The sequence below is a fragment of the Musca domestica genome, unplaced genomic scaffold (genome assembly GCF_030504385.1).
Source record: "Musca domestica strain aabys unplaced genomic scaffold, Musca_domestica.polishedcontigs.V.1.1 19, whole genome shotgun sequence".
Taxonomy (NCBI): domain Eukaryota; kingdom Metazoa; phylum Arthropoda; class Insecta; order Diptera; family Muscidae; genus Musca; species Musca domestica.
Window position 1 is genome coordinate 13,436,659 of NW_026712245.1, and position 13,516 is coordinate 13,450,174.

Genomic DNA, 13,516 nt, shown 5'->3' on the forward strand with positions numbered 1-13,516 from the left:
ACTTTTGGGTTTGCTGTCTCCGCAGTAACCAGTTGGATGGATGCTGAGGTGGTGTGTCGCGCGGTGTGCTCTTCGCTGACATCCTCCGAGCTTGCAGTGTTCTGCCACTACAACTGTTCGCACTACATTACAGTGTGTCTTCACACTGCTTCGCTTTCATATTCTTCGCCGTTCTTGCTCATGTCTAGTGGTTTACTTACTCTGCTTTAGTAGTGGTTTTAGTGGTTGTGTGGCAATATTATCCCAGCTAGGGTATTAGTTGTTGCTATTCCGGCTACGACTGTCAGTGGACAACACTCAGTCCAGGGAGATTGCGTTTTCTTATTCTTCTTTTCGATTTCATGTTCATTCATTCGCCATTATCTGGCATTAGTTTAATTTACTTTAAAGCTAATTTTCTTTTATTTTTGAAGAGCGTAAGAAAGGGGTGGGGTCGGACAGGGCCGTAAGACTGACAATGCGAAATTCATATTTAAGAACGTCATTACGTGCTAATTACAATATAAAGTGCTGCGCCTAATCACAGAAATGAAATGGTCAATGAACAAATCACTAAACACTTTGGGACATTCGATAGAAATGCGGGAAAATGCCGGACTCTCACGCATTATCTTGATAAAGATGTGATCGCGAACGAAAATATATTTTGTATGCCAACAAAACAAATCATCTAAGTTTCACTATTATTTCGAAACGATGTTTATGCCCTACATCACCTATTGTACAGGGTATTATGTCTTTGTGCATTTGTTTGTTACGGACAACTTTTACTTGTTGTTAACCTCCCCAAAACCTATAACGTACTCGATAACAAGATATTTGGTACACGCTATCGCATACAGCCAGAACTGTAAATCATGTGTGCAATTCATATTTTTGCTAGTAAGTGAGAGCCAAAGAATCTCAACCACATCAGGGTCGGGCGTCTTACCTTTTATAAAAAGACTGAATTTTATTAATAAAATTGATCGACATTTGAAGGGCTCACAGCTATACCGAACTAAGTCATAAAAACATAATTCGAAGATATTTAGAGGTAAAGTAAATGCACTGCCATTAATTTCTGGAAGGAATAGTTTAGCAACCAAATGAAAATGTAAAAGTCTATATTCAAAATTAACTAATAATATTAATTTAAAATAAAAATAATTTAAATATATTACCAAAAAATTTTTAAAAACAAAGAAATCTTTTTTTGGTTCTTTATTACTCTGAATAAAATTTAAAGGTTTCACAGGTAAAGCGAACCAAGTTAAAAAAATAAAATAAAATGTTCGGTGACTAAATATAGTTGACTTTAGCGATTAATTTCGCACTAATTTCGGAGTTTTATTTTAAGTCATATCTTGGTTTGGGTGACTATGTGATTTTTAGCGAAATAAAATGAATTCTTTTATTTAAAGAAATAAATTAATGTTTATATTGAGCCATGAAAAATGGTGACCATAAACTGTACTATTTCGATTCGTAATGTTTCCTTCTAAAATATTAGTGGAAAGAATTTCATTTCTTTCCATTTCTATAACTTGGAGTTGTGGGTTTTTTATTTTAGTACAATTTCAATCCAGTCATTAAAAGAATAAAAAAATTTTTGTTTCTTGCTATGAAAAAAAAAAAACGGAAATGACAGTCGTTGAATTAGGTTATCTTTGGAACGAAACACTTGTTTACATTGTGCTTTACAGAGTAAACGGAGTTGACATTGGCACTAATTTCGGCATTTTTTATTTTAATGACTTGGCGAGGCAAAAACAATTTAATTATTTAGATTGGGGTGCGAACTTATCTATAATGAAGCAAAAATGTTTTCATATTTTTTTCAAAAATAAAGTGAATGGTTTTTTGATTATGTGTCAAATCGAATCTGTCAAATCTTCGTAAAAAATTTTTCTTGTGAACTGTTTGTCGATTAAATGTTTTCTGGAGTGCTGGATCCATGTAAATAAATAGTTTCATAAAATGGCCCCAATAACGAATGAAGGGCGTAACAGTATGCTTTACCTATTTTTAAAAATACATAGGGTAAGTGTACAAGTAGTCGGCACTTTTAGGATTTTCGCGTTTTTAATCGCTCACCATTCTGAGTGGAACTTTTCAATTATTAAAAAGTTAATTTATTCAAATTCGAAACTTTGTTTAGTTTTTGCAATAATAAATTAAGTTTTAATAACTTTTTATTAAATTTCATAAAATTGTAGATTTATTAAAACAATGCTTTTTTGCCAGTAGTCGGCACCACTTGCCAATTGTCGGTATGGCATGTTCCAACAGTCGGCATACCGATTTTTTGTGAGAATAATTAATAATAATAATAAATTAATTCATTAAAATATAATATTTTTGTTTAGTTAAACTCATTCGACGTCTTTATTATTTATTTTCTTAAGAATATGGATTGTTGAGGACTTTCACAGACAAAAATTTAATTTTTATTCGAATAAATCATCTTTTCTTAGCGAAATTGTACACAAAGATAGCTGACAATATATTTGAAGTAAACAAAATACATTTAGTTATAATAGTTTCATTTATTTGGGCTTAAAAATAAAAAGTGCCAACAACTGGGACATGCCGAACTTTGGCACACTTACCCTATGAAAGAATTGGGAACGTGGCCTACATGAGGTCGGCCCATCTGACAACTTATTTTGCTGTCAAAAGACATATTGTGATTTGAAATTCGAGAACCAAATCACAATAATTCAAAAATTACCAAGTTTATAAATATAAATTGTTGACAGCAGTAGTCTTCTTGGCCGACCTGTAGGCCTTCATTGGGTATATTCACTTCGAACGGGTGTCTCAAAAATGTATTTTTTTTTTAGAAATTCTGCTACGTATAGCAATTTTATTAAAAACCGATTGAATCGAAAACATCAATATCGTGAAAGCCAAAATTCAGAAACATCGAGAAGGGTAGCTGTCGTTCCGTGGTACAATTATTACAAGTTAGCAATAAAACCCAACTGATTTGCCTCTGATTCTAAAATTCCATGTAACGATAAAACAAATTTTGTTGTATTTTACAAAACGCCAGCGATGGCGTTACGAAAACAACGAAGGATATGAAAGCATTGAAATTAAGCATTTTAGGAAGATTTGTTTTGAATTTAGTATTACGAATTCCAAAATATGTACATTTTTGATATCACAATCAATTGTTAGCATTTATAATTATTTAAATTTTTGAACTTGACATGACACTTTCATTACCTGCAATAACCAATTTCTATTTGATTGTTGTTAATAATTATGTTCAGAAGGTATTGTGCTGATAAGGCATGTACCTATCATGTCGGCCGAGATAAATAGGTATCATACGTCCATTTTAAGCCGACATATGAGTAGAAAGCATGATATCGTCAATTAGTGGTTTTCCTTTGTTCGCTCTTGGTATATACCCCCCAATCTTCTTATTTGTAGTTAAACAGGTCGTGTGGGTGTTTAACTTTTCATTACTTCTTAAATAAAGTTCGTTTGAAAAAATAGACCAATATTTTCAACCCTGAGATGATTCAGAAGGTAGTTTGTTTACATTACTTTTAAAAAAGATAATTCAAACTAATTGTTAGGAACTAGAAAGAATACATTTAATTAGTCTCAGACTTATGTCTCTTACTTATATTATCAATTTAATTCAATTATGCGACAATTTAATGAAGAATCGTCGTAAAAGGGATAGTTAATGTATCGGTGTGTAGAGCATTTTACGAAGTTTGGTTTGTTAGTCGTATTTGTTATGGAAAGTACAACTGTATTCATAAATATACCCTGAATATTTTCGGAAAACTATTTCTCGGTAAAAATGACAACATATCTCTTATTTTAGATTATTATCATTAATTTACCTTGTAGATCGAACACCGAATTTCGGAGTGCCATTTTCAAGATATGTATATGCTGATTTTCTTCCATTCCCTCCGAACTTATCTTACACCATCTTTTAAAATATAACAATGTAATTACCTTGAGTCCAGGCTGAGCCAAAACAATATAAATAGAAGTTCTCATGGATTTCAGCACAGAAATAAAACAACTACTCTTTTCAATTTTTATGTATTTATATTTTTTCTCTCTTTTCTTTTTTATAATATATATTTATACGAATATATTCCTTGCGTTATATAATTTGTTGTCATAATTTACAATATGTTTATTTGTTATCTGAGATAAGTTCTTTGTTGTAATCATTTGGACATGTCCGAAACGACGACTGCAAATGTTCTACTCATCGTCAGGGTACGCTGAACGTGGTGGATGAGGGAGGATGGTCAGGATATGCAGGTGGGGTGATTGAGGAATGTAATTTCTCGGATAAATTTCTTTATATATTTGTTAAATTATCTACAGAATAATAATGCAATACAACTACAAGTAAACTTAACAGAAATTATATACTCCATACAATGTACCCTCTGTTCTGTCGCTCTTCTTCGCAGACCCGAAACATGTGTAGTTGTTATTTACAATGGTGGGGATGGTGGGATGGAATTGATACAAAAACGATTTCGTTTTTTTTTTTTTTTGGGAAAGGCTATGTACAACGAAAAATGAAAAATAAAACAAACACATGGCGTAATATAAACGAAGTAAACCATAAGAAAAACAGGTCTGAAGACGGTGTGGTGAGGTTTACTGTTTGCGTGTTTGCGAAGTAAGAGGTCGTTACAAAATTACCAGATTTCTTGGGAATCTTCTTTGACATTGTGTCAATTTGTGTTTTGCAAATATTTACATAAAAAGTCGAACATTTCATTTCGTAATTAAATTTTAAATGTTGGTCTGTAGATTAGTGTTGGTTGCTTATTATACATTTGTTTACATATCTTTTCAAGATTTGTTGGTTTCTTCGATTTGAGTCCATATGCGTATGTGTGTGTATGTATAGGTTATGTACATTGTTTATATAGCACACATTTAATTATACATTTGTATGCGTTGGTTACATTTCTGGTCTGTTTGCACTGCTAGTTTGAATTGTGTGCGGTTGTCTATTTGGTGTCCGTCAGTCCCAATTTGGCAAGATTTCCCAAAGTTGTTGCATCTCCAGGTTGAAGTCGTAGGGCTTCTTTGTAACTAGCGGCAGCATTTGAGGTACGCCCAAGCAGGTGAAGAATAGCACCAAGGTTTGTATGCGCATGCGCATCAGATGGTCGTAAACTGACAGCCTGTAAAAAGGTATGAAAGAAATTTTTTAAAGTAAGTTTACAGTTACATATCAATGAAATTAATTATGCCCTGGAGGACAAGATAAACGAATTAAGTTTAAAACATGTCAAAATTGTTTCTAGAAGCGGAAGAGCCTCTAACTGAATTTTTCACTGAGTTTATTTAAACGGCTCGAGCCAGTAATACATTTAAACTTTGTTCTTGAATATAATTTAAGTTTTATATTCCTAAATTGGCTTGTGATAAATCTATCAGCATTTTCGAACGTTTACCAGATTCTCAAAGCGTTAACTTCTTTGCACATTGAAGTCCACTTTAAGCATGTTTGAGCCTAGGCTCTGTCAATAAACGTTGAACTAGCTTTAATTTCTATTTTTTTCGTATTTTTGCCTTGAAATCATTGCATAAGGGTCATTATATTTGGGGGAGATTTGCAGCTGCAACTTCAAATCATATATGCTTACCTTTCTATACCAGTATTCCGCTTCCAGCTTGCGATCCATTAGTCTTAAGGCAGTGGCAGCAGCCACCACCAGTGAGTAATCTTGAGGTGCAAGCTCGGCCGCTTTTATTCTATAAACTATAGCTTCGGCCAATCTTGATTGTGTTGTTAGGAATTCGGCTACAAATAGAAATGTGCGAATACGGATGGCATTTTGTCATTGCGACTGCGACTAAATTTTTAAAGATTTCCAAAAAAATAATACTCACCATAGTGATGGTGAACACTGGCTTCCTCAGGTGCTAACTGCAAAGCGCGTTTAAACCACATTTCAGCCTCATGTATTCTGCTGCTCTGTACGAATAGAAACAAGTCAAAATGGTATTCGGGTTCAATTGTTTAGGTCTTTTTTAAGGACTTACGTTTCTGGCCAACGTTATGCCATAGGACAAATGAGCAGCAACTTGGTTTGGTTGTAGATCCAAGGCTGCCCTATGATGTCGTTCCGCTTCATCCCACTGTTGAAGCCGTCCGAAAATATCACCGATTCTGTGGTAGAGCACATCACGCTTGTAGTAGTTGTGCGGCAGCTCATGAAGAGCTTCACGATATACTGCCAAAGCCCTATGGAGCTTCCCCTGTTCCACATACAGGGATCCCAATTGCAGGTACGATGTAATGCGAGCATTTTCATGGCCTTGCCGATCTCTGACACCGGTGCCATCCACCTTGGACCCTTCCTGCAGCACCTGTGCCGCATCTTGGCATTTGCCTAATGCTATTAGCGAAATGCCCAAATTCAAATAAGCCACTGAAAGTGTAGCAGCAATGCGTTAAAAATTAGCCTTGTTTGGTAACAATGTTAACTTGGCCAGTTGTCGCCACTTACCTGCTAAATTAGGTCGAAAATTCAAGGCCTTTTTGAAACTCACTACAGCGGATTTATAATTTTGTTGATTCTGATATAAAATTCCTCTGAAATGAAATGAAAAAGAGATGTAAATAGAAAACTGAAAGAGCGGGGGGCATTAATTAAAATTGCTCCATTAAAAGCTAATTGCAGTGGTTGGGTAGTAAACACACAGAAAAAATGCCGGAATAAATGTCTCCGGTTGTGTATGTGTGTGCATGTCGAAACATTTTCGTTAAATAAATTATCTCAAAAGGGGGAGAAATGTTATGCCTTAGGCATGCCAAATAAAATTATGTTGATTAATTGGCCTGAAATGCTTTAGAAATACGAGTATATTTAAACTGACAGAGAAATGTTTGTGGCACATCTAATGAATGGAGTCTACTATTTAACAAAAGAAAAGCTTTAAAGCTCCGCCGTTCAACTTATTCTCCCAATGAAATATTTAAATAACACGATTAAGGTTCTGGGGACAACATTTAAAGACCTTATATTTATTTCAATATTTTTCTAGTTTTTTATAGATTTTTCAATGCAATATTTGTTTTCTATTGCATTTGACAGAAATGGGGTTTTACAGCCCAAGTCTATGAATATTTTCTAGCATTTGCATTGGATGTTACTGTCTTTTTTTGACAAATTCGTAGGAAAATCCGTTCACTAGCTGGGGTGTTTTCGGTTCGTTCACTTGGCGAACATTCCAATGCTATTGTCGTTTAACAACAACGACAATAGCTGAAATGGCATAGAGCTGACGGAAATGCTTGTGTGAGCAGCAAAACTTTTTGCAAATGTTACACGAATGCATGCATATTTTCTCATACATACAAACATATGTATATACATATATTTGTGAAAGTGCATAACAACTACATTCAATCCTTGCCTATTGAAGATTATGCGTTTCCCAAAAGGGAGTGCCACGTTGCATTGCCTATCTTTTACAGTGACATCAAGACTTCTGCCCGTCTGATTGTTCATGTGTAAATGTGTGTGCTTCTCTCTCTCTCTCTCTCTCGGGGATTAAAATTACTTTGGGTACTATTTAACAGAGTACGTTCAACTCGAAACCCCTATATACCCTGTTCCAAGGCATACGAGCAATACAAATACAAGGATTTAGTATTGCAAAAAAGAGGCCAGTAGCCCGACAACATCGTTTCCCTGATCGATATGACTTGATGGCAATTAAGAAATTCAATTTAAAAATGAAAAAATAGGATGGGAAAAATTCGTCTTTCATATGGTTTAGTTAGTATTCCTATCCAAAGTTGATATATACATATAAATACGTCAACAATATCCAGTAATTTAATTTAGCCGTTGACATTCAACTGGTGGGTAGCCTAAATAAATAAATTATTTATCACACACACATACACACTAATTTATCTCGTTTAACGTGCGCGCTTTGTTATAATTTAATAGATGTGATTCCTTTTCTTTTCGGGTATTCATTCAAAATAGCCTTGACAACACGCACTTCGAAGTCAGAATCGCATGCTGTTACCGGCAAATTATGTTGTACCAGATTTACAAAAGAGAAACAACAACAACAACAATAAAGAGTTTATTGCGTGTTAACATTTGCGGCCAAAAAACATCAACAAATTTAATGTAACAAGTACGAATGGCAAACAGCAGAAAACTAACAGTGTTTGTACCTCGTAAATAATTTATAAAAAAAGGAACGAGAACATGTTTCCAGACCTCCCCCTTGTGCTCGACACCAGGCTGGCTGATAGACCACCCCTCGCCCACATTGGCCACGTGGGTGTAGACAGCACGAAGTGAAATTCTTTCAATTCAACGTTTTTGTTTCCTCAACTTGTGTAAATCGAAATGGAATTGCGTTTGACCTGGAAGCGAGTGCACGCTCAGCTATTCAAACACCATTTGCTACCATCATCACTGCAAGGAACATCACTGCAACGCCATCTCCATCAGTCAACGTGGTTAACGGAGGTGGGGGAGAGTGGCGGAGCTGTGGCAGGGAGTGTGCCGCAAACAGCATCTAAACCGAGACCAAACAACAAAACCGATAATCATTGAGCTGAATAATTTGATTTCTTTTCAATGACTACTCGTCGCACTGGTACTTGAACACGGCAATGTTGTAATGTTTGCTTTACAGCTCCTTCACTCGTTCTTGAATAACTCAGTGCTTCAGTGGCAGCTCCCACAGCTACCGTCTGTTCGTCTGTTTGTCCGCTTGGCTCATATCTGATTCAATGAAGTTCTGCTCGCCTTTGTTGAGTTGGAAATAAAAAACACTTAACATAGGAATTCATCTTGATTTTCATTTCTCGTTTTCATACCTTTTTTTCCAATTCCTCCTGCTCCTTTCATTCCTCGTTGTGTGTTCAAACAAACAAATAATCGAAGCTTGGTATTGAAATGTTGTTGTACTTACTGGCGAGAGGCTACGGCTCTTTTTGATGCCAGCTGCTTGCTACTGTTGCTGCAGGTATCGATGCTGATGCTGGAGTTTCTATGTTCCATCAGTTACAGTCGACCACCATGGGTCTGACAGACACAGATACCGATGACTAACGGAATGACTGACGTGCGGTCTGTTGTCAATACACACAGGCAAGTAGCAACCTAACAAACTAACAATCATGAAAAATACTCGATGTACTTGAGGCCATCACAACATCTTTAATAGGAATACCATAAGGATACAGTGGGCTAAAATGTGCAATGCAAAATACTCTCAGGATATGTCATCAATACTGGATCAGATTTATTTTATTTCCAGCTTCTGATTGGAGGAGTCCAACACTACGAACCTAGTTTAAATATGATGACAAAAAAGGAGGGAAAACTGATTTATAGATACTATTATTAAATACAACCCTGATGGCATGCCAGTCTTCTGTCAGAATTATTTGAAATCACATGCAATGGGTGTGTTAATGAAATGCACATATATATTTTTTTTAAATTACATTTCCTTGCAAATTTGGTAAAATTCTTCTATGTGAGCTCCATAACAAACAATAACAATTGATTTAGAAAATTTTGATTTTTATCAAATTAATAAATACACATATGTACAACAATGACAGAGGTCGGGTAAACTCAGATAAAATCGTAATCAGCTGCTAGCTTTATAACACCTGTTCATGGTTCTAACGTGGTTCAAACATCTTTCGATTTTTTAATCGATTCTGGGGAAGCAAAACATTTAACTTTATGAAAAAATCAAGAGATACTACTGCCCCTATAAAAACAAATCAATCGATTATAAAATAATTGTGTTGTTTTATTTCTTTTATATTCGAGATAAACCCAATAATTATGTTTTATTGAATAGTTCTTTCGATTTCCCATTAAGAAAAATTAGGTCGATTCAGTACCCAGGACCATATCAATGATTTGTCCGTTGTAACAACAATATGTATTTGTTTTTGCAGGTATATTGAGAATGAACAAGATTCGATATGCTAAACATATCAGACCATCTCTTAAATTTTACGATTAAAGATACAGTTCCTTACAGATCTCAGTGTTAAGGTTCGTCCTGGCCGAACTAAATGGTTTTCTATTTGATATTTGTCCGGATTTCGTATGTCTGTGAACATCTGCGATAAGCTTCATTTGTGCTTTGCCGAAAAAGATAAAGGAATAATAAAATAACAGAAACATGTAATGTGATATATGAAAATCCAAAAACGTATGTACTTATGTTCAGACATTCGAGTGTGTGTGTGTGTGTGTGTAATGAATGCAAAAAAAAAGAAACGGAATATGCCAAAAAATACAACATTTCGTCCGGAACACATCTAAATGCCAACTCATAGAACACACACACACAAACCCAAGGCATGGTAAGACCCCACTCGTACCGATGTGCCAATGCCTAATAGCTTTATGACAATGCAACAATATGTATTTGTAATATGATCTATAATTCCATTCGATTTCTGCCGGATGCTATGGCAAAGACAAACGATGCTGCCCCAGGATAAGCAGAATATGTCTTTGTATATTTTCTTTTTGTGGGACAAAAGGGAAGGAGGCGAATGTGCCACCCACCATCGGGAGACACGAAATTGATTTGGCATTCAACATATTGTTTCTTGGGTTTATTTATTTTCCCAATTTTCGATTCAAACGATTTTTGTAAATTGTTGCTCTGCTAGATGTGGTTTCAATTGCTGGTTGCTTCTTCCACCCTTATCGGCGTTTTTTTTTTTTTTTGGTTTTTTGCTCGAACAGTTGTTATTCGTCATTCACTTCATCATCTTCAAGTTATGCGATGGAAATTTTTTTCTTTTATTCACAATGTTTGCTTTGCTTGCGCGTTGCTTTTGTGGTTTGAATGTTTTTTTTTCGTACATTTCCGCTATTTACTTTGAATTGAATTCGCTTTGCGGTCTGCCTGCTTTCTGTGTGTATGCCGTTTCTATTGTGGTTCCTCTTCCGTTTTCTCATTTTAAAGTGAAAAACAAATCTCGGAAATACCTTAAGCTCTATTGATTATGTGGAGGTGAATTGTTGAGTATTTACAGTTAGGTGGGAATGGAGTTATTTTGCAAGCGAAGGACCTGTATTGTGGGAAGTCACAGGGTAGCTCTGTTAATCCTTTTTGCGCATTAGCATTGTGAAAATGTCGAGTAATAATTACAAGACAATGACACATAAAACACTCTTATATTAATGGGGATAATTTCTAACGGATTGTGTTGACGATATTCAAAATGATTTATAATACTGATATAACTAATGTTGTATCTTAAACATTCTTTGTAACATATGTATTATTCACAAAGATTCATTAGATTTTTTTTAAATTAAAAACCTTGATATGTAATATTGGAGATATCTCGTAGAAGAAACGTCATCGGGTTCTATACAACATAATGAGCAAATACCAAAAAAACAGCAATAATACCAAAGGTCTAGTGTGATTTCAACAGACGGACGAACAGACATGAATAAATCGGCATGGGTTTTGATCAGGAATATATTGTGGGGTCTCCATAAAATATTTTGAAGTTTTTGAAAAGAAAAATAATATACTCTCCACTTTATTGTGGAGGCTACGAAAAAGACGATTCGAGTTATACTCCATCGAGGACATTCTCTTATCACATTCTGTATATAATTCATTCATTCTGTATAAAATCAGTTTAAATTTCGAAAATGTCGAAAATATGGAAGTGTCGTTATAAATGATGGAGTGTTATTGCAAATATGTGCCTAATATGTGTTATTGAAAAAATGTGCCTAAAATGGAAGCATTGCAGCAGGCGGTGAAAATTTCGGACATCATTCTTTTATTTTAAGAAGCTAATGTATACACCGAAATAAGCATTCAGAGGAGTTACTAAAAAAACGAAAGTCTTGATATATCCGTCCATTTATTTCCAAAACACTTATTACTTTTCGAATTATCTCATCCAACTACATCAGACAGCCCATACGAGAGTCTTATGTTAAATAATTATTCAACACCCCCAAAACATTACAATATCTTTTAAAGACTTTTTATTAATTCTCTATTCCTCATATTGGAGCAATCTTCCATCGATAGACTAATTTGAAGTACGTCCACCAAAATTGATATTCCAAATAACTTTGGTCTGAAAATGTACATTCCGAAGTGTTGCCCTGTCGCTGCATTTGAATTATCATGCTAGGACAAAAAAAGCCACGTACATTTTCATTGCAGATTGACAGAAACCACCTGCATAATGCAAAACCCTGGTTAGCCCGAATTCCACAACATTTAGGAAGATGAATAGCAAATAGCAATGGCCTCAGCAACGTCAAGGAACAGCATGCCGAAGATGACGTTTCGACATCAAAAACTCCATGGTAAAGGCCACATGCATGTTTGCATATTCATGTCGGCAACTTCCAGCTAACTGCAGGCCCAGAATTGCCGCCGTCACCACCAGAAGTGGCAGTTCACTTTTACTCCGCACTTCCATATTCATGTTCCAGTGATGCAGTTGAATTCCATCTATTTTGTCGACTGTGTGTGTGTGTGCGTGGGTGTGTTTGTTTTTTGTTTTGTCAATTCCAACTAACTGCATAACGGTATAAGGTAGGGTTTCTTCAGTCACTCTTTCAGCCGATACAAAAGATTCTTTTGTCACCCGCTTAGTTTTTTGCAGTTCGACATTTCTTTTTTCACTTTATGCTGCTATCTTTTGGTTGACGCTGCTGCTGCTGTAGCAGTTGTTGTTGTTATTGCGAGGGTCTTTCTTTTTCTGTTTTCGCTTTTAAATGCAGAGATTTGTAAGCAATATAAATGCTCGTAAAATGGCACAAAATGATGAATGATATGTTGTATAGGTGAAGGAAGTATGAATGTCTGTATGTAGACATAGACGAACAAATGTAACGTTACACACACACACACACTCAAAATAAATGTGTATGTATGTGTATAGTACATGAATGGAAAACAGATCTGGGTATGCACAACACGAATGACTGACTGCTGATATGTCACAGATGATGAAGACGACTTTGACGTTGACGTCACCGATGTCGATGTCGATGATGAAACGAGAACAGCGAAAAAGCCATAAAATGTTGTGTAAATGCTAAAATTGTGCTAAGGGTGCGATAAATGCGTCCCACATACAATGAAAATATGTGTACTAACAAGGACTTCGTAACTACAACAAGGACTAAAAACGACATACACTGCAACATTATCTTTACCTACATAAATGACTAAATCTGATGCAAATTTACTCAAATCGCCAAGAATTTCTAAATGTCTAGTTTAACCTTAAAACCCCAAAAGATTGAGAAATGTGTCATTATATACACAGCCAGGATATTATCTCCGTACTTGAGGCCGTTTTGATACCCAACACCACAATATGTAAAGTTTATTATGGGGTATTTTTTTGGCCCGGGATTTTAAGAAAATACACATACATACACAACATATAACAACGGTATGATAAACAAATAAAAAAAATTTGTTCGGCCGAATTAAGTTGGTCGAACTTTTAATAGGTTAA

The 13,516-nt window shown here is 35.2% G+C and overlaps 1 protein-coding gene across 2 annotated transcripts in view; it reads right to left on the reverse strand.

Moving 5' to 3' along the window:
- Nucleotides 1–4,042: 4,042 nt before the first annotated feature.
- Nucleotides 4,043–13,516, reverse strand: part of LOC101893859 (protein O-mannosyl-transferase TMTC2) — an 84,859-nt gene continuing 75,385 nt past the window's right edge. For both annotated transcript variants that reach the window (XM_011293816.3, XM_011293815.3), the window contains 5 exons: nt 6,501–6,586; nt 6,034–6,422; nt 5,881–5,965; nt 5,634–5,791; nt 4,043–5,168 (listed from right to left, as the gene is read on the reverse strand). In XM_011293816.3, coding sequence (XP_011292118.1) covers nt 4,992–5,168; nt 5,634–5,791; nt 5,881–5,965; nt 6,034–6,422; nt 6,501–6,586 — 895 coding nt within the window. In that variant the 3' untranslated portion in view covers nt 4,043–4,991. The remainder of the gene's footprint in view (nt 5,169–5,633; nt 5,792–5,880; nt 5,966–6,033; nt 6,423–6,500; nt 6,587–13,516) is intronic.